This window comes from Dreissena polymorpha, chromosome 3, assembly GCF_020536995.1.
Source record: "Dreissena polymorpha isolate Duluth1 chromosome 3, UMN_Dpol_1.0, whole genome shotgun sequence".
NCBI lineage: Eukaryota > Metazoa > Mollusca > Bivalvia > Myida > Dreissenidae > Dreissena > Dreissena polymorpha.
In genome coordinates this window covers 19,314,440-19,334,754 of record NC_068357.1, presented here as the reverse complement: position 1 = coordinate 19,334,754, position 20,315 = coordinate 19,314,440, and the positions used below count along the sequence as shown (strand labels likewise).

Below are 20,315 nucleotides of genomic sequence, written 5' to 3'. Positions count from 1 at the left end.
GCAGTCAAGTAAGTAACTACAGTATACTGGCTGAACTGAACCACACATGTGATCTCATGCTGCTAGCAGTCAAGTTAGTAACGACAGTATACTGGCTGAACTGAACCACACATGTGATCGCATGCTGCTAGCAGTCAAGTAAGTAACTACAGTATACTGGCTGAACTGAACCACACATGTGATCTCATGCTGCTAGCAGTGAAGTAAGTACTGGCTGAACTGAACCATACATGTGATCTCATGCTGCTAGCAGTGAAGTAAGTACTGGCTGAACTGAACCACACATGTGATCTCATGCTGCTAGCAGTGAAGTAAGTACTGGCTGAACTGAACCACACATGTGATCTCATGCTGCTAGCAGTGAAGTAAGTACTGGCTGAACTGAACCACACATGTGATCTCATGCTGCTAGCAGTGAAGTAAGTACTGGCTGAACTGAACCACACATGTGATCGCATGCTGCTAGCAGTGAAGTAAGTACTGGCTGAACTGAACCACACATGTGATCTCATGCTGCTAGCAGTGAAGTAAGTACTGGCTGAACTGAACCACACATGTGATCTCATGCTGCTAGCAGTGAAGTCAGTACTGGCTGAACTGAACCACACATAAGATCTCATGCTGCCAGCAGTGAAGTAAGTACTGGCTGAACTGAACCACACATGTGATCTCATGCTGCTAGCAGTGAAGTAAGTACTGGCTGAACTGAACCACACATGTGATGGCATGCTGCTAGCAGTGAAGTAAGTACTGGCTGAACTGAACCACACATGTGATCTCATGCTGCTAGCAGTGAAGTAAGTACTGGCTGAACTGAACCACACATGTGATGGCATGCTGCTAGCAGTGAAGTAAGTACTGGCTGAACTGAACCACATATGTGATCTCATGCTGCTAGCAGTGAAGTAAGTACTGGCTGAACTGAACCACACATGTGATCTCATGCTGCTAGCAGTGAAGTAAGTACTGGCTGAACTGAACCACACATGTGATCTCATGCTGCTAGCAGTGAAGTAAGTACTGGCTGAACTGAACCACACATGTGATCTCATGCTGCTAGCAGTCAAGTAAGTAACTACAGTATACTGGCTGAACTGAACCACACATGTGATCTCATGCTGCTAGCAGTCAAGTAAGTATCTACAGTATACTGGCTGAACTGATCCACACATGTGATTTCATGCTGCTAGCAGTCAATTAAGTAACTACAGTATACTGGCTGAACTGAACCACACATGTGATCTCATGCTGCTAGCAGTGAAGTAAGTACTGGCTGAACTGAACCACACATGTGATCTCATGCTGCTAGCAGTCAAGTAAGTACTGGCTGAACTGAACCACACATGTGATCTCATGCTGCTAGCAGTGAAGTAAGTACTGGCTGAACTGAACCACACATGTGATCTCATGCTGCTAGCAGTGAAGTAAGTAACTACAGTATTTTGGCTCAACTGAACCACACATGTGATCTCATGCTGCTTGCAGTAAAGTAAGTGTACAAACTGAGCTTCACATTTTTTTTCAATTATGTATTACTTGGTGTCGTTCAGAGACATGCACATGAATGAAATGACTTCAGCGTGATAGTAGATAATCTACCATTGCATGTGCTCTTGCAATCTTTGAGATTTAAAATGTGATAAGTAATTTATCATTTGAGCGGCTTTTTGGAAAAACTGGGCTTTTAGTAAGTGTGTGTAAAATGTCCTCCCATATTAGCCTGTGCAATCACATACGACACTTTCCACTTTTATGGTATTTTCATTGCAAGGAAATCATTTCTAAGCAAAATTAACTTTAGGCAGAAAGTGTAATCCCTGGGCCCGTATTCACCAACCGATTCTTAGACTTAAGAATAAAGAATAGACTTAGAACCCAAAAAAATGTGTTCAGTGTTTGAACATATACAGGCCTCCACTGGTGTTTATGTAATTAACAAAATGTTCTATATGAAGAATAATATAGATAGAGATGTTTACTGCAGAGTTTGACTCAAAATTAAAGAAATTCTTGAATATTCTAATTTAAAGAATTTTCTTTATTCTTAGACTTAAGTCTAACAATCGTTTGGTGAATACGGGCCCTGATAAGTCTGTGTGGACTGCATAGGGTAATCTGAGACAACAATTTATGCACTTGCAGTAAGTCTACTTTTCCCAAAATGAGGCTCATTTTGCAATACAGGATCGGTAGAGCGCTGATAATGGCTGGTCGTAACCCAGGCAACCAGGCTGGTCGTTCTCCAAGTAACCAGGCTGGTTGTGATGTGGTGAATCTTGGAATATCCAACCTGCCCCCCACAGCAAAGACAGACCTAGCTAACAGGTGGTTAATGTACACTAATAGAAATGTGTATATCAATTTATTTAGTTTGTGTGTTGTAAAGAAGCATAAGGAGGTGTAATTAATTTGTTTTTATTTCAACACTTTTGTAACAAAGTTAACAATATTGGAAGATTTGAGCTAGTTGTTTTCAGATTATTCAAGTAAGAGAGTTTCTGACATGCAGCATATAAAAATGCCCTAATCTGTGTGTAGGTTACTGGAGTTGGTGGATGTATACAAGGGGTTGTGGATGAAGCGCTACTTGGAACATGGTCTTAAATACTCACAGGCCTCACTGCAGGTCGTGCTTAAACAGTTCATTCCTGAAGGTGATCCCAGATCTCAACAACAGGAAGAACATGTTTAGTGATGTGTAACCTGCATTTTTTATGGGTTGTTCAGACTTACTTTGGGGTACAATATGTAATCATGTGGTAGGATTTTAAATACATGTGTTTTTAATGGGATATTACAGTGTTATTTTTGCTATTTTTGGAAATAAACGTGGGGATATTATAGTTGTTATAGCCTCCATTATTAATCCAGCCATGAAACAAAGCCCAACTCCATAAACTTCATCTGAAATCAATGCATGTTTTATGTACGCTAATTATGTTAATTTAACTAAATTATGAGTCTTGACATGGGAAAAGGGGCTTAATGTATGTGCAAAGTGTCATCCCAGATTAGTCCGTGCAGTCTGCACAGGCTTATCAGGGACAGCACTGTCGCCATAATCGATTTTTTTGCTACAAAGAGTCTTCCTTTAAACAAACACTTACAATAAAAGCAAAGTGGAAAAGCTTTCCCTTACTAGCCTCTGTGGGCGGCACAGGCTAATATAGGACTATATTTTACACACAAGCATTAAGCCCTGTTTTACCAGAGCAACTCTCAGATGCATTTTATGAGCCCCTTTACACCTCAAACATATATCTTCACCATGTGGAGATGTGATGTTGAGTGTAAGAGCCTCATTCCTAGCTAAAATAAGTTACCAGGACAGACTGAAAGGTTAAATTCGGGTACATGTATTAATATGTAGTCCCAATACAGTTAATCACTAAGCATGCAATTTTAAAATAACTAAAAAAATGCTAGACATGTGGAGAAATGTTTCATGTGTACAACCAATGCCCTTTGATTTAAGGTACAAATCACACTGAGAGACCATTGAATATTAAGTAAGAATTTAAGCATATTATGCGACAATAAATTGTCAACCTGTCAGGAATGCATGCAAGGGTTTATCACAAAGTGGAGGCGCCAACCATAATTGAATGTCATTGCCAGTATATGGGTATTGATGATATAGAAATATTGATACAATTTAGCTACATATTAAATTTATGCTAGAGAATCAACATTGAAAAATATTCTTTTTATGCCCTATTTTGTCCACAATTTGGCTTGAAGAATTAAATGCCACTGAATGTTACATAAATTCATTTATGTAGACATATTTTTTATCACAATGACAAGTTCAATTCTACTTCTCCATAACACATATTGTTCCTTCGGTATCTCCAAGTTTAACATTAAACAAATTCTTCAATATAAAATGTCTTCCTCCATTTGAATCACAGTCTTGAATCAAGCCTTTAACTTCATACACATGAGACATGGATCTGCTTACATGACAACCAATCTCTTCTTGTTTTGGTTCTTGTCTGGTTGTTGAGATTTCAGAAGGTCCTGTACATTGAACAATTTGAGAAGTGTAACTGTGTGAGTTTTGGGCACTTGCACACAAGGACTGAACACAATTCACTAAGGACCTGCTGGTCAGAAGAACAAACTTGCCATTCGGTTTCAAAACCCTGGAAAAAAATAATGGAATGAACACGATTCCAATATGAGCCTCATTCTGGGGAATCTGGGCTTCAAGTGTATTCCCAGATAAGCCTGTGCGGTCTGCACAGTCTAATCAGGGATGACAATTTTAGCACAAGTATTAAGCCCAGACTTCCCAGAATAATCCTCAAAGGATTTTAAAGCACAACATTGATAATAATAATATTAGGAATATAATAATGCCCTAATTAATATTGTTTAAATCTTTTTTTAAATATGAGCGCATTTGTCCTTATAGGTTAATTCCAGAGACGTAGATAACATCTACGTCTCTGGTTAATTCAGAAGAATCGTGAAAGCAGTTTTTCAAAGAAGCTCATTATATCTACAATTTCTGGGAAAACCTTTTTATGAGCGATATTTTAATCAAGAACTTAAATTCAAGCTCATCTTATATGTAAACACAGGGCCTAAAGCCTAGAGAATAAACAAACCTGAATACTTCTGAGAAAACATGTTTGTAAAACATGTCGAGGCTAACATCCACTAAGTGGTTCTGTCCAAAAGGAGCGTCTGTGACCACCTTATCTACGCAGCCATCAGGCAGTGGGACACGTGTGGCATCTCCTTGTATGAGGTGAATGCTGACTGGAATTCTGGTGTCCTGCAAATTTTCCCATGTCAGACATAGCTGTGCCATGTCTTTGTCTATTCCAAGATATGTGCCACACTAAAATATAAATTCAACTAAATGTTCATATGTATTCTTGGCAGTAAACACAGATTATGACTTACAAAATGGTACAACAGTAAACACAGATCATGACTTACAAAATGGTATAACGCACAATGGACAGGAATTTTATGCTTTATTCTGTAAAAAGGAGGCTTAATGCATGTGCGTAGTGTAGTGCAAGCTATTAAAGCTTGTGAAATCCGCAAATGTAATAAACTTCTTTTGAAAGAAAAATACCATGCGATTAAACAGGTTGTCCATAATTCTCCTGTGTGGACTGAGAAGATACTTTACGCAAATGCATTAAGTCCACTTTTCCGAAAGCGCTGCATAAATATTTTGCTTAAAAAAAACAAAAAACAACAGTAATTGTATGAGACAATAAATCAGATGCAAACCTTCCAGTTCACTGCAGCCTCTATAAGTATGGTACCAGCTCCACACATGGGATCCAGCACTCGATCCTCAGGTTCAATGGCCAGCAAGTCTGCCATAATCCAGGCCACAGTGGTCCTTAGTCCACAGTGTTTGATGTAGGACCTCTGAGACAGGGGCTTTTCAGTCAATGGCATGCCCACAGTCAGGCTTGAGTCATTCAGGTGGATGTTGACCTCAAACTGTGGGTTCCTGGGATCGGCCCTCCAGCCAAGGAGTCTGCTTATGAGCACAGCCATCTGAGAACTGGTCCTCTGGTAAAGAATGAAATTATCAACTACTGTATATTGTAAATTCCTCTGGTAAAAAAATAATGAACCAATACGCTATATTGTACTGTCTACATGCTGATAACCAATGTCATCTCAGAACCGGTCCTCTGATAAAGAAAGAAATTAATAAATACCGTATTTATCACTGCACACGAAGACATACTGAATAAAGTGTATAGTAATGTCTACATGCTCATAAGTACAGCCATCTGAGAACTGGTCCTATGGTAAAGATAGAAATTACCAAACACGGTATATTGTAGTTAATACAGTTTATTGTAATACAGCAATCTGAGAACTGGTCCTCTGATAACGAAAGAAATTACCCAATACGGTATATTGCACTGTCAGAGAACTGGTCCTATGGTAAAGAAAAACATTACCAAATACTGTAGAAAATGCAGTAATTTGTAGTATATGCAGTATATTGTAGTAAATAAAGTATATTTTCCTAATATGGTATATTGTACTGTTATTTATGGGACACTTGCTGTTACATACAGCATTTGAGTCCTCTTGCAAAGATAGACATTAACAAATATGGTATATCTCACTACAGCTATATGACACCTGGTCCTCTGGTAAAAACAAGAGGGCCTGAAAGGCCCAAAGTCGCTCACCTGAGATAACAAGATATTATTGTTATAAAGCTTCTAACCAAGTTCCACAAAGATCGGAAAATAAATGTGGCCTCTATAGAGTGTTAACAAGGTTTTACTATAGCCATTTAAGGAAAAATGTCCCGCCCCCTGGCAGCCATGTTTTTCAACCAACCGGCATCATTTTTGAACTCGTCCAAGATATTATCGGAATGAATCTTCTGACCAAGTTTCATGAAGATCGACAGTAAATGTGGCCTATAGAGAGTTTACAAGATTTTACTATAGCCATATAAGGAAAAATTACCCGCCCCTTGGAAGTCATTTTTTTCAAGCAAACATAATTATTTTCAAACTCATCCAAGATATCATTGAGACCAATCTTCAGACCAAATTTCATGAAGATTGGACAATAAATGTGGCCTCTAGAGTGTTAACAAAGTTTTACTATAGCCATATAAGGAAAAATGCCCCACCCCTGGTGGCCATGACAAGACAAGACAAGACAAGACAATTTATTTTGTAAATAAAGGCCACCGGCCCAAAATACAATATACAGACATGTCATATTTAACATGCATGAGTTGTGAATAGTTTTATGTTTAAACTTTTCGCATTAACATATATATAAATAATACAATTTTCTTGTCAGATCATTATTTGTTTTCATCAGATTAATAAAATCTATTTCTTCTCTGTTTCCTGTATACCAAGAAAAAAGGTGAATGTTATGTTCTTCGTGAAATTTAGAACAATAAAAAAATACATGAAATTCGTTTTCAATGACACGTGTGTTTTCTACATTTAGACAATGTATACAATATCGAAGACCATGCTCTATACCAAGATGTCGTCCAGTTTCAATAAGAAACTTGTGGTTGGAACATCTGAACTTTGCAAATGCTTTTCTATAAAAGAATGGTATTTTAAGCGAAAGATATTTTTCTGGTTCAAGCAATGATTTATACATTCTATATGTTTCACATCTAGACGAGGCGAATAAACTCCCTGACCATTTTTTCGTGTTACAACAAATAAGGCGATCTTTAAACAGTTGTACAAGGGACAAAATTGTCACAAAACCAGGTTTTCATTGTGAAAAAAAATCTGATAAAGGGAGACAACTCAAACTGAACTTTTGAAATGAACAAACAAAATTAACCCCCTTTGTAAGTTTGTTTTAAAATAAATCTATTTTTAGTCGTGGCGACCTTGACATTGGAGATATTGACGTGATTCTTTCATGCGACACACCGTCCCATGATGGTGAACAAATGTGCCAAATGATTTTAAAATCTCATAATGAATGACATAGTTATAGCCCAGACAAGCTCATTTATGGCTATTTTTTACCTTTGAACTCAAAGTGTGACCTTGACCTTGGAGATATTGACGTTATTTTTTCGCGCGAAACACCGTCTAATGATGGTTAACAAATGTGCCAAATGATTTTAAAATCTCACAATGAACGACAAAGTTATGGCCCGGACAAGCTTGTTCCGCCCGCACGCCAGCCCGCCAGCCAGCCAGCCCGCCCGCATTCGCCAATCTAATAACCAGTTTTTTCCTTCGGAAAACCTGGTTAAAAAATACATCAACATTGCCAACATCTTGATACACCCAGACATAACCAAATCCATAATTAAATAACTGATTTTTTTACAGAAGTAGCCAAATTTGTCCTTCCGATTTCATCCTGGCGTTTTAACATATTATAACAATTTTTTGGATATCTATGCAATGGCATGTGAATAAGTTTACACCAGTATTTAACACACTTGAAATGATATTCTACACATAATTCTAATCTACCAACCTCCCCTAGGGCCATGCAATTGTTTGTTGACCTATTCAAACCAATAAAATCTTTGCAAAATTGAACCTGGACTTGTTCTATATTTTCAGAAAGGGTATGACCCCAAATTTCAGCCCCGTATAAAAGGATCGGCTTAACCATTGAATCAAAAAGTTTAAAATACACTTGAATGTCAAATTTTCCAAAATAGCCTTGGTAACTTTTTATGGCATTAATAGATTTTTTAGCTTGCATTGCCAACTTAGCTTTAGCCTTGGACCAACTTAATTTAGGAGTAAACAGTAGACCCATGTACTTGTACACTGACGTGACATTTACATGCTTTCCATTATAGAACCAATTTTCATATGACCGCAATGGGCCACCATTTCTAAATACAATTATCTCGGTTTTCTTTTCATTAACAGTCATGCCACTCATTCGACAAAAATCAGAAATACTATTTAATTGGCGCTGTAGTTCAATAGCCGTTTCAGAGCAACTCGCAACATCATCGGCAAATAATATACATTGTATATTTGGTATATCTTCCGTAATGAAAATTCCTTGATGACCCTGGTCACGCAGGTAAAGGGATAACTCATTTATGAATAAATTAAAAATGATCGTGCTAGTTACGTCCCCTTGCCTTGTGCCAATGTTACACCTTAAATCAGTGGTAACATTGTTATTTATGACTCCCACGCGACTCCGTAAATTAGAGTACATAGAGACAAGGACATTATAAAGTTTTCCTTTTAAACCTATTTTCTGCATTATGTCAAATAGTTTATGGTGGAATATACCATCATAAGCCCTTTGAAAATCAACGTATAATACATAAAACCTTCCTCCTGGCTTAGTTATATATTTTTGTACCATGCTTTGTAATACGAATATGTTATCAATTGTAGAATAACCTTTCCGAAAACCTGATTGCGACTCATCTAGTTTGCCAAATTCTTCGGCCCAAGTACACAATCGTGAATTTAAATATTTCCAAATATTTTATACATTACATTTATTAAAGAAATACCTCTATAATTTGTCGGTTCCAGTTTAGAACCGCATTTGTGTAAGGGAACAATAATGCTTTCGCTCCACATGTCAGGCCATGTTTTTAAAGCAACCAAAACCATTTTCAAACGCATCCAAGATATCATTGGGACAAATCTTCTGACCAAGTTTCATCATGATCGGAAAATAAATGTGACCTCTAGAGTGTTAACAAGGTTTTACTACAGCCATATAAGGAAAATAGCCCCGCCCCTGTGGTGGCCATGTTTTTCCACCAACCAGCATAATTTTTTAACTCTTCCAAGATATTATTGGGATGAACCTTCTGACCAAGTTTCATGAAGATAGGACTATAAATGTGGCCTCTAGAGTGTTAACAAGATTTTACTATAGCCTTATATAGCCATATAAGGAAAAATGCCCTGCCCCTTGGCGGCCATGTTTTTCAAGCAAACATAACCATTTTCGAACTCATCCAAGATATCATTAGGACAAATCTTCTGACCAAATGTCATCAAGATTGGACAATAAATGTGGCCTCTAGAGTGTTAACAATATTTGACTATAGCCATATAAGGAAAAATGCCCCGCCCCCTGGCGGCTATGTTTTTCAACCATCCGGCATCATTTTCATACTCGTCCAAGATATTATTGGGATGAATGTTCTGACCAAGTTTTATGAAGATTGGAAATAAATGTGGCCTATAGAGTGTTAACAAGATTTTACTTTAGTCATATATAGCCATATAAGGAAAAATGCCCCGCCCTTGGCAGCCATGTTTTTCAAGCAAAGGTTACCATTTCTGAACTCATCCAAGATATCAGTGGGACAAATCTTCTGAGCAAGTTTCATGAAGATCGGAAAATAAATGTGACCTCTAGAGTGTTAACAAGGTTTTACTATAGCCATATAAGGAAAATAGCCCCGCCCCCGTGGTGGCCATGTTTCCAACCAACTGGCATCATTTTTGAACTCTTCCAATATATTATTGGGATGAATCTTCTGACCAAGTTTCATGAAGATCGGACTATAAATGTGGCCTCTAGAGTGTTAACAAGATTTTACTATAGCCTTATAGCCATATAAGGAAAAATGCCCCGCACCTTGGTGGCCATGTTTTTCAAGCAAACATAACCATTTTCGAACTCATCCAAGATATCATTAAGACAAATCTTCTGACCAAATTTCATCAAGATTGGACAATAAATGTGGCCTCTAGAGTGTTAACAAGGTTTTACTATAGCTATATAAGGAAAAATGCCCCGCCCCCTGGGTGCCATGTTTTTCAACCAACCGGATTCATTTTCGAACTCGTCCAAGATTTTATTGGGATGAATGTTCTGACCAAGTTTCAAGAAGATTGGACAATAAATGTGGCCTCTAGAGTGTTAACAAGATTTTAATATAGTCATATATACACAATGTAGCCATATAAGGAAAAATGCCCCGCCCCTTGGCAGCCATGTTTTTCAAGCAAAGGTAACCATTTCTGAACTCATCCAAGATATCAGTGGGACAAATATTCTGAGCAAGTTTCATGAAGATTGGAAAATAAATGTGGCCTCTAGAGTGTTAACAAGGTTTTACTATAACCATTTAAGGAAAAATGCCTCACCCCCTGGCGGCCATGTTTTCAACCAACCGACATCATTTTCGAACTCGTCCAAGATATTATTGGGATGAATCTTCTGACCAAGTTTTATGAGGATCGGACAATAAATGTGGCCTCTAGAGTGTTAACAAGATTTTGCTATAGCCATATATAGCCATATAAGGAAAAATGCCCCGCTCCTTGGAAGCCATGTTTTTCAAGCAAACGTCAACATTTTAAAACTCATTCAAGATATCATTGAAACCAATCTTCTGACCAAATTTCATGAAGATTGGACAATAAATGTGGCCTCTAGAGAGTGAACAAGGCAAATGTTGACGTCCAACAATGGACGACGGACAAAAGGCAATCACAAAAGCTCACCATGAGCACGTTGTGCTCAAGTGAGCTAACAAAAGAAATGGCCAAATATGTTATATTCTACTTCAGCCATCCCAGAACTAGCCTTCTGGTAAAAAAAGAAATATGTTATATGGTACTACGGCCCTCGGCGAACTAGTCCTTTGATAAATAAAGAATCTACCTTAATATGGTATATTGTACTGTCTACCATTTGAGAACTGTTCGTCTGGAAAAGAAATGATTTACCAAATACAGTATTTTGTATTGTCAACAAAGACGTTGAAATTAAATGCATGTAAAGAACATTAAAAACCTATCAATAAACATCTATTGATTTTTTTTAATTTTAAGAAAATTTGACGCCACTGACTACTTATTTCATGGTTTGTTCACACATAAATATTGAGCACAATTTTAGTCTTCTACTTAGGGCAGCTTTCTGAAATTACAATTAAGTACAAATTCAGGTACTATTGATTTTAACTAATATTTTGACCATAGTTGCCAACACTTTTATTTCAGTACTTTTTGTAAAGAGGACATGGAGAGTTTTCTGGTTAAATCTATGGTCCAGAACAAATGTACCAGTCAAGGGTCGAAACCTCCTGCTTATGTATTTCACTTAGGTAAGACTGCCCATATCAACAAAAGCTTTGTCCCAGACAATACCAAAGTGCCCTACCTGATTGATGTTTAAGAACAGGATTTAAACAGGGTTTAGTAACCTATCTTATGTACTTTTTAGTTATATCACGATGCAGGTTTTAGTTTTCAATTATTTACAAACATAGCGATGACAATTTAGGTCGGACAAAAAAAGCAATAATGTACATAATCACCATATGGCCCTCTATCAACATACTGAGTTTCATAAACCTAGCTGTAGTACATTTTGAGTTTTAACAGGATTCAGATTTTAGTTTGCACATATTTATATTAACATAAAACACACTATTTTGTCAGATATTGGAAATAATGTGCATATTCCCCAAATGGCCCTCTATCTACATTCTATCATCAACCTAAAGCACTTTTTGAGTTATCACATGATCCAGATTTTTGGACAGACAGAAAGACAACACTGAAGTAACGATCATATTAGCCATATGGCCCTCTGTCCACATATCAAGATAAATTTTGCTAGCTTATATGCTTTGTGAGTTATTGCAATATCCATATATAATATTTTGTACAAGGCCCTTTTCTTGATGACTGAAATTTCCACCCACCTGATTGGTCAATGTTTGTTCATTGCTATTATCTGACAAGTGTATGTCAGGACAGTCCAAATGCATGATGGCCTAGTTGCTTAACATGATAATTTGATTATTACTCTATACAAATATCAATGTATGTGTTTGGAATGGCCATAGTAATTTATTATAATGGTCATTGTCATTTGCGCAATCATGATCTTGGCTGTTAATCTCCAGACATTTCAAAGGCTGGTCATCATTTATCTGAAACGTGCTTAGTTTAGTCTGTCTTGACCAGACTCATGTATCACATGCATTCTCAGACTCTCAAAGTATATTCTATAGGTCCTGTAGAAGTAGAATAAGAGTAAGCCCTGTATTTGTTTCATTTTAGAAGACCTACATGTACTGTCCTGTAAAAATTTGCCTTGTTTGGATTTGATTGCCATGGCATCTGTAACCAAAGCAACTAATTTTTATCTGACTAAAAAACTAAAACTAATAATTCCCATATGGCCCTCCATCCACATACTAGGTTTTATCAACTAAGCTTACTTGCTTGTTGAGTTACGGCAGGATTCAAATTAGAAAAGACACACAGACTCACGGGCACATGGGGGGTAAACCTATAATCTCCTCGAGTTACATAGCGCTATATAATATATTTGAGCCACGCTCTTGGAAAATGGGGCTTAATGCATTTGTATGAAGTGCTGTCCCAGATTACAATCTTAAGTACACACAGGCTTATCAGAGACAACACTTTCACACTAGACAAGTTTTTTATTTTAAAGAGACTTGCTTCAAATGACAAATGCATATAACAGCGTGTCATCTGTGATAAGCCTGTGCAAATTGCCCTGTTTTCCCAAAGCACTGCTAAATTACAATAACTATGAACCTTTAAGTCCAGTTTCAGTCTAGGTTTTCCTGACAGCTTGCAAGAGACCCTGAAGCTAGCTCCTGAAACATGTGATCCCGTCTTTCTTTTCTTAGGTGGGCACTCATTGTCCAAAGAGTGACTATCGCCTTCATTCTGGCCAAACACTGGTGACACCTTCAGAAGACCTAGGTGTTCCAAAGTGTCCAACCCTTCTTGCCAGGCTTTCATATCACTCACACTTGTGTGAAGAAGGGTCAACAGGCCCCGTTTGTCTGTAAGGTTAACAGACGTTACATGTATGTGTGATTGCCTTGCTTCTAAACTGATGTAACACAGAATTTTCATACAAATTATTATGTGAAGTTTGAATAAGACATTAAAGGGATCTTTTCACGCTTTGGTAAATTGACAAAATTGAAAAAAGTTGTTTCAGATTCGCAAATTTTCGTTTTAGTTATGATATTTATGAGGAAACAGTAATACTGAACATTTACCATGGTCTAATATAGCCATTATATGCATCTTTTCACGATTTTAAAACATAAAAATTATAAAGCGTTGCAACGCGAAACGATTGAATAATTTGGAGAGTTCTGTTTTTGTCGTTAAATTTTGTGAAACTACGAAGATTGCTTATATAAGGTATAAAATACATCAACTAGTGTAATCGGCGGAATAGCTCAGTAGGCTAAAGCGTTTTTACTTTAGGACTCTGGCAGTACTCCAGGGGTCACTGGTTCGAAACCTGGTCCGGGCAATGTTCTTTTCCTTTTTTTAATTTTATTCTTGATTTTTTACTGGAGCTTTTACGATCCAATGTTTACATTTATCGATATAAAGCATTTCATGAATCAGTTAAAAAATGCCAAAATCTGTGAAAAGGCCCCTTTAATATAAAAAAATCTTTAAATACACTGCGTTTTTGCATAAATATTTAATTAACAGTTTTAACTTTCTTATTATTTATAATGACAAATTATAGTCAAATGGACACCTGCATATATAATAATATAGACAGAAAATATCAAATATACATAAAGAAAATGAAATGCACAGTTTTCAAAGAAAATATTACCCAAATGATATGCATTTTAAATTTGGCGTTTTATTCCCAATTCATATGATACATTGTTTCATGTATGCTCATCTCTGAAAGAAGATATCAAGGAATTTACAGAAAACCATAGTCAGCCTTCTGGTTTACTCCCAATTTCGTAAATCATCCATTACATTACTATGCTATTTACAAATAATAGATAAACGTCCAAGGTTGTAAATTAGATCTACATTTTAAGGAATCCGATTAAAAGAAACATATCAACAAGGTTTTAGTGAAAACAATATTTTGATACCTTATATTTACAACTTATAATTTAAGATATCTATCAATTAAATCAGCATCCCTTAACAAAATGTGTTGAATGTTAACAATTTTTGTAAGAATTGCTGATTTCTTAGATGGACAAATGCTGTCTGCTTTGTAACAAAAACATGCACAGAAATTTGAGCTTCGCTCTGGTATGTAAAGTGTCATCCCAGATTAGCTTGTGAAGTCCAAACAACCTAATCAGGGACGACACTTTCTGCCAAGACTAGGTTATTCACTATGAGGGACTGTTTTTTTTTTTTAATAAAAAATATAATAAAGCAGTAAGTGTCATCCCTTATCAGCAAGTGTGGACTGCATGTTTTCCACAGCTTACAATTTGTTTAAATTTCCAAGGGTGAACAAACCCAATTGTCCAACAGGTACATGAAGAATGTCTACAAATATGCGTTCAGCAGACTTCAATGAGAGCAATTGCTGCAGAGCATCCTCTCCAGTCACATTGCCGTGAAAGAACACCTTTCCATCTGTCTCTTGTACCTGTAACATGCATGTTTTGGAAAACAGGGTTTAATCTATGTGTGTAGTGTCCTCCCAGATTAACCTGTGCACACTGCACAGGCTTGTCAGTGATGACACTTTAAGCCTAAACTTGAACTCTGGTCAGAAGAGACATCCTTTAAAAAAAAAATGCACTTTACACAAATGCATTAAGCCCCATTTTATCATTTCAGCATTGCTCAAATGTGAATCTGTCTTTAAACAAAGACATAATAAAACTTAATGAAAACCCATTCAACAGATTTATTAAGTGTTATTTTTAACATTGAATGTGGATAATACAGCAGCCTTATAAAAAAAAACACCTTCATACAGTAGACTATAAATATATTCAAGAGTTCAAAAGTACCTAAGGCACTCACCTCAGATCCCAAGGAACCGTTCTAAGCTGGTAGTGTAAACAAAGTTTCACAATAGAATTATAAGGAAAACTGCCCTGACGCCTTGCAGCTGTGTTTTAAACAACCAACAATTATTTTCATACTCAGCCCAGATATATTCAATTGTTGAATGTCATTTGACCACACAAAGTTACACAATTAGTTGGTTAAAAAAATTGATATTGAAAACTGCTCTTCCTTTTCAATGGACATGAAGAAAATCTCACTCGTCAGAGAAATAATTACAATAAATGTTGAAAGCAAGTTTGATGAATATTGTGTAAACAAGTTTTAATTTCATAGTGTTAAAAAGCTTTTTCTCTAATTTAACCGTGTGACCTAGTTTTTGAACCCATCTGACCCAATTGCAAACTCAGCCAAGATATCATTGGTACAAATCTTTGATCAAGTTTCATTTAGATTGGGCAATCAATTCGGCCTTAAGAGTATTCACACGCATTTTATTTCATTTGACCTGGTGACATAGAGTTTGACCCACAAAACCTAGATTTGAACTGAGAATAAATTTCAAAATCAGCCAAAATCTCAATGTATTTTTACCAAGTTTCATGAAGATTGGGCAATAGAATAGTCATTTAGTGTTCAGAAGCTTTTTTCTTTAATCTGATCACGTCAAATATTTTTGATCCAGTGTGGCCTTGTTTCGATACAAAAGATAGTAGTGCTCGATTGGGCCATTAAATCCAAAGCACTTTGCTTTTATTCCATTACAATACTTCTATGGATAGAAATTAGTAACTGCTATCATAAATTTACCATGGCGTGAATGCCTGATAAACATTGTGTAAACTCAGGAAAGCGGGACAGCCCACCCTCCCATCCCCGAAATCAGGACGTATACATGATTAGATTTATGTACACTATCTTCACACTTAAAGCTTTTATATGCAATGTATCACAGAATGTAACGAGCAACATGTTTGGCTGGTTATTTACTGTAGTTATGATCTAACCAATGCAATTGCTTTTAAGAAATAAATGTAGTTATTTGTTCACAATGAAAGTAAAAAATAGTTATTGTAAATTGTAAATCGTAACTTTCTATGAATTTCTATTAAACAAAGCACACTCAATTGTGGATAAGTTCTTTAGTACCTTGAAAAGAAATAAGCCAAGGAATGTACGCCAACAAAAGTTTGTAATTACAAATGAATGTGGAGATTTCAACAAGATTTCTCAGTTTTCAGCGTTGCATACCTGTGTTTGAATAAAGTATGTGTGTCTGAATAAGGAATTGTCTGCCTTGTATGAGAAACAAGTGAATTATTCTGAAGTGTAAACATTTAAGAAGATAAAAGTTGTGCCTCTTGGCAGTTGTTTTGCGGTTTATTTGGTGTGTTCATCTATTATGGAAATAAACTTTGGACCATTGTTAAAACCATGGTGTTGAGAAGAAAATTTTACAGTTGGATCCCTTACATACATTTAAAGTATACACTATATGGTATATTTGTTAAAGACCCCAGAGGTACATTAATAAGCTAAACAAATTGTAATTAGTACAATCGACAGAACAGTGAATATTGTCAATACAAGAAAGACTCCGCTTTAAATGACTGCTAACTTAGCTAGATTTAAAATTTGAATATAAAAGAATATCTTACAGCCACGTCGTCATATTTTGTCTTCAGTTCCTTCTTTAGAAAGCATTCGGTACCTCTGCCTGTCGTGCAATAAAATTTCATTCCAAGTCAATGGACAAAATGTAACTAAGGGAGGTAATGTCATACAAGCTAACTTGTAACTAGGGGCTATACATCTTGGGTTTCAGCCACATTTCAAATGAGCACATACCGCTCTGATGTACAGTAAACTCACTTTAAAGGACTGGTATAACAGCTTATTTAACAAACTAAGTTCATTTATCATATAAGCAATAAACTGTTTCCCGTGTACCGCATGGAAAATCAAAATTGCCCTATACTTTGCTTAAACCGTTATATTAAATTATGTGATGGTTTTTTTTACGTCTCTGGTTTAAGGTCAAACTTCATATCAAATCTAATCAAATCATATCAAATAAAATTTATTTGAGTCGGCAAGACATATAACAAGTAACATAAGCTACAAAGCTTTTGAACCAAATAAACAACAAATGTAAACAATAAAACATGAGTAAAACAGCTAAAAAGAAAAATCATATACATGTTTAAGCGGAAACACAAATTAAGACAATAATTACATGCAACACTGAACTAAATTTGACAGTATTTGACTTTCTTGCTGGTATTGCACAAGTGGGGGGCGGAGAAAGACTTTGGCATGCATATAGGGGCTCACTGTATTATCAAAGCAATAATTCACAAAAAGCTGGACCAGCAGCAGAGTCAGTGTATGACACAATATAACTTGAATAGCATACGAAAGCATATGACAAATCATATCAAAGCATAAATAAAATTGGTAGCAATTAAAAACTGTGTAGGAAGCTGCTGATCTAGACCTGCAAATTGGTCTAAAACTGCAATAAGACGGCAAAGTAAGAAACTGAATTCAACGAGAAACACACGAGTGCGACAGATAAAAATGTGCAAAGGACGAATATCACCTCGAATCAGATTCGGTGTGAACTGATCAGCAGCTTTCTCACAATAAAAACAAAATAAACGCATGAAACAAACTAGAAGCAAGCACAGGCAATCAAAATAAAATACTAAATATTACAAAAGCAAACCAAGGACAGCAAAAGCAACTAAACACAGTGTGGCATGCAGCTTCAGAAATGTACGTTCCTATGCATCTTTACAGGCAGAACATTTGCATTCTTTGCCATTCCAGTGCATCATAAAGCTTTTAAATTGGTTAAAGTTACTTGCTTTTCTGTGGCTTTCTGGTAAGGCATTCCACAGAGCTGGAGCTGCATGCCGGAAACTGTTTAAACCATACTTAGTAGACTTGAGTTGGCGAATCTCAAGAAGATTGGTATACCTGAAATGATAACGAGATTCACATTTGATAACCAGGTCATTTCGAACAGGTGGAGACATACTATTTATAATTTTGAATGTTTCAAGAGACATAACTCTGGTTCTTTTAATGTATAAACTTGGCAAGTTTGCTTTTGTAAGTAATTGGTCATACGAGCTGTTGTAATCGTCGTATACGAAGCGAAGAGCTCTCTCTTGTATTTTTAGCTTACCGTAGCACAACGTGCTCATGGTGAGCTTTTGTGATCGCCTTTTGTCCGTCGTGCGTCGTCCGTTGTGCGGCGTCAACATTTGCCTTGTTAACTCTCTAGAGGCCACATTTATTGTCCAATCTTCATGACATTTGGTCAGAAGATTGGTCTCAATTATATCTTGGATGAGTTCAAAAATGGTATCGTTTGCTTGAAAAACATGGCCGCCAGGGGGCGGGGCATTTTTCCTTATATGGCTATATATGGCTAAAGTAAAAATCTTGTTAACACTCTAGAGGCCACATGTATAGTCCGATCTTCATGAAACTCGGTTAGAAGATTCATCCCAATAATATCTTGGACGAGTTCAAAAATTATGCCGGTTGGTTTAAAAACATGGCCACCACGGGGGCGGGGCATTTTTCCTTATATGGCTATCGCGATCTTGTGGGATAATAAAGGTACAAAGCGTTGTGTGTTCAGGTTCTTCCTTTTACTTCAGATTCAAGTATAAACATGACGTACATAAACAACAACAAATATAACGTGACGTCAAGGACCTACTACACTAAAGCGCGGCGCGGCAAATAACGTTCGCGATCGTGGGGGATAATAAAGGTACAAGCGTTGTGTGTTCAGGTTCTTCCTTTTACTTCAAATTCAAATATAAACATGACGTACATAAACAACAACACATATAACGTGACGACAAGGACGTTCTACACTAAAGCGCGGCGCGGCAAATAACGTTACGTTACATTCACAACATTCTGGGGGCCGCGAAAAGTGACAATTATTAACAATTAGATGAGATAGAGGATATTTGTTGGATTCGGTGGATTATCGATTTTAATTCACGAGTGATCATAGAAAATATATATTTTCTATGATCACGAGTGAATTAAAATCGATATTTCACCGAATCCAACAAATTTTCTTTTTATTTTATGCTTTTTTCACCGTTTATATACATTGTTAAAGAGTTTAACTAAAGAATTTCGACGGGATAATGACGTCATTTCGTCAAAAATGACGTCATTTCACAGTAAACAGTGAAAATTATCGATAATTTTCACTGATTCAAAACAGTGAAATTATCAGTTTTAATTCACTGATATTTCGCTATAAACCACCGGAAAGCATTAAATAAAATATGTGTCATTACCTATGAAATCCTGAATCATTCGTGAAAATCTTAAGAATGCAATAACACTAATTTGACCACAAGTATACACGTTAATTTGACATGAATATCAAATGTTTATCACTCAGTTTCTGGATCACGATTTCTTATCTGTCTTTCGTATTTCAATTACATGTACACTCAACTGTCTATTTCAGTATTTCAATCACTATTGCGCGTTTAACCTTTAATACTTAAATGTTCTCTATTCAACATCACTGACTGTTTCTAATGGATAGAGTTTCACTATTGGTCTATATGTTATTCCATGTTTCGTCTTTATCTTCGCGGCACGGACTGAACCATCATTTCCGGTAATCAGCTCCAGGACAACAGCACGTTTCCAACGGATACGTGGTCCCTCATCGTATATCTGCGCGACATCTCCGACCCGAATGCGTTTCTCGTTAGAGCCCGTTGTTGTGTGGAACTCTCTTAAGGCAGTTAAGTACTCCGACTTCCAACGTCTCCAGTACTGTTCGATGATGTCTGACTGCTGCTTCGCTTGATTAGTAAGTGTCGTCTGGTCACTTTGAATTTGGGTGATATCATCGTCGGGTAAATGTGTGTGATGCGGAAGTGACGTCATCTTGCGGCCGTAAAGTAGGTGTGACGGCGTTAACGGCTCCAGGTCGTCGATGTTGGATGAAACGTGCGTTAGAGGTCTATCGTTGATAACAGCTTCAATCTCTGTCACTTTCGTCTGCAACATTTCCAT

At 36.6% G+C, this 20,315-nt stretch overlaps 2 protein-coding genes across 2 annotated transcripts in view; one reads left to right on the top strand and one right to left on the bottom strand.

Annotated features, from left to right (window-relative positions):
• Positions 1–2,843, top strand: part of LOC127873194 (uncharacterized) — a 26,240-nt gene extending 23,397 nt beyond the window's left edge. Inside the window, exons 21-22 of the mRNA XM_052416938.1 lie at positions 2,185–2,325; positions 2,539–2,843. Of these exons, the coding sequence (XP_052272898.1) occupies positions 2,185–2,325; positions 2,539–2,692 (295 nt within the window). The 3' untranslated portion in view covers positions 2,693–2,843. The remainder of the gene's footprint in view (positions 1–2,184; positions 2,326–2,538) is intronic.
• LOC127872070 (THUMP domain-containing protein 2-like) lies at positions 2,402–20,315 on the bottom strand. Its single transcript, XM_052415402.1, has 8 exons — positions 19,901–20,315; positions 18,436–18,460; positions 18,113–18,224; positions 14,742–14,874; positions 13,026–13,279; positions 5,254–5,544; positions 4,614–4,849; positions 2,402–4,145 (listed from the first exon to the last, which is right to left on the bottom strand). Exons 1-8 carry the CDS (start codon positions 20,313–20,315, stop codon positions 3,815–3,817), a joined length of 1,797 nt encoding a protein of 598 aa, XP_052271362.1. The 3' UTR covers positions 2,402–3,814.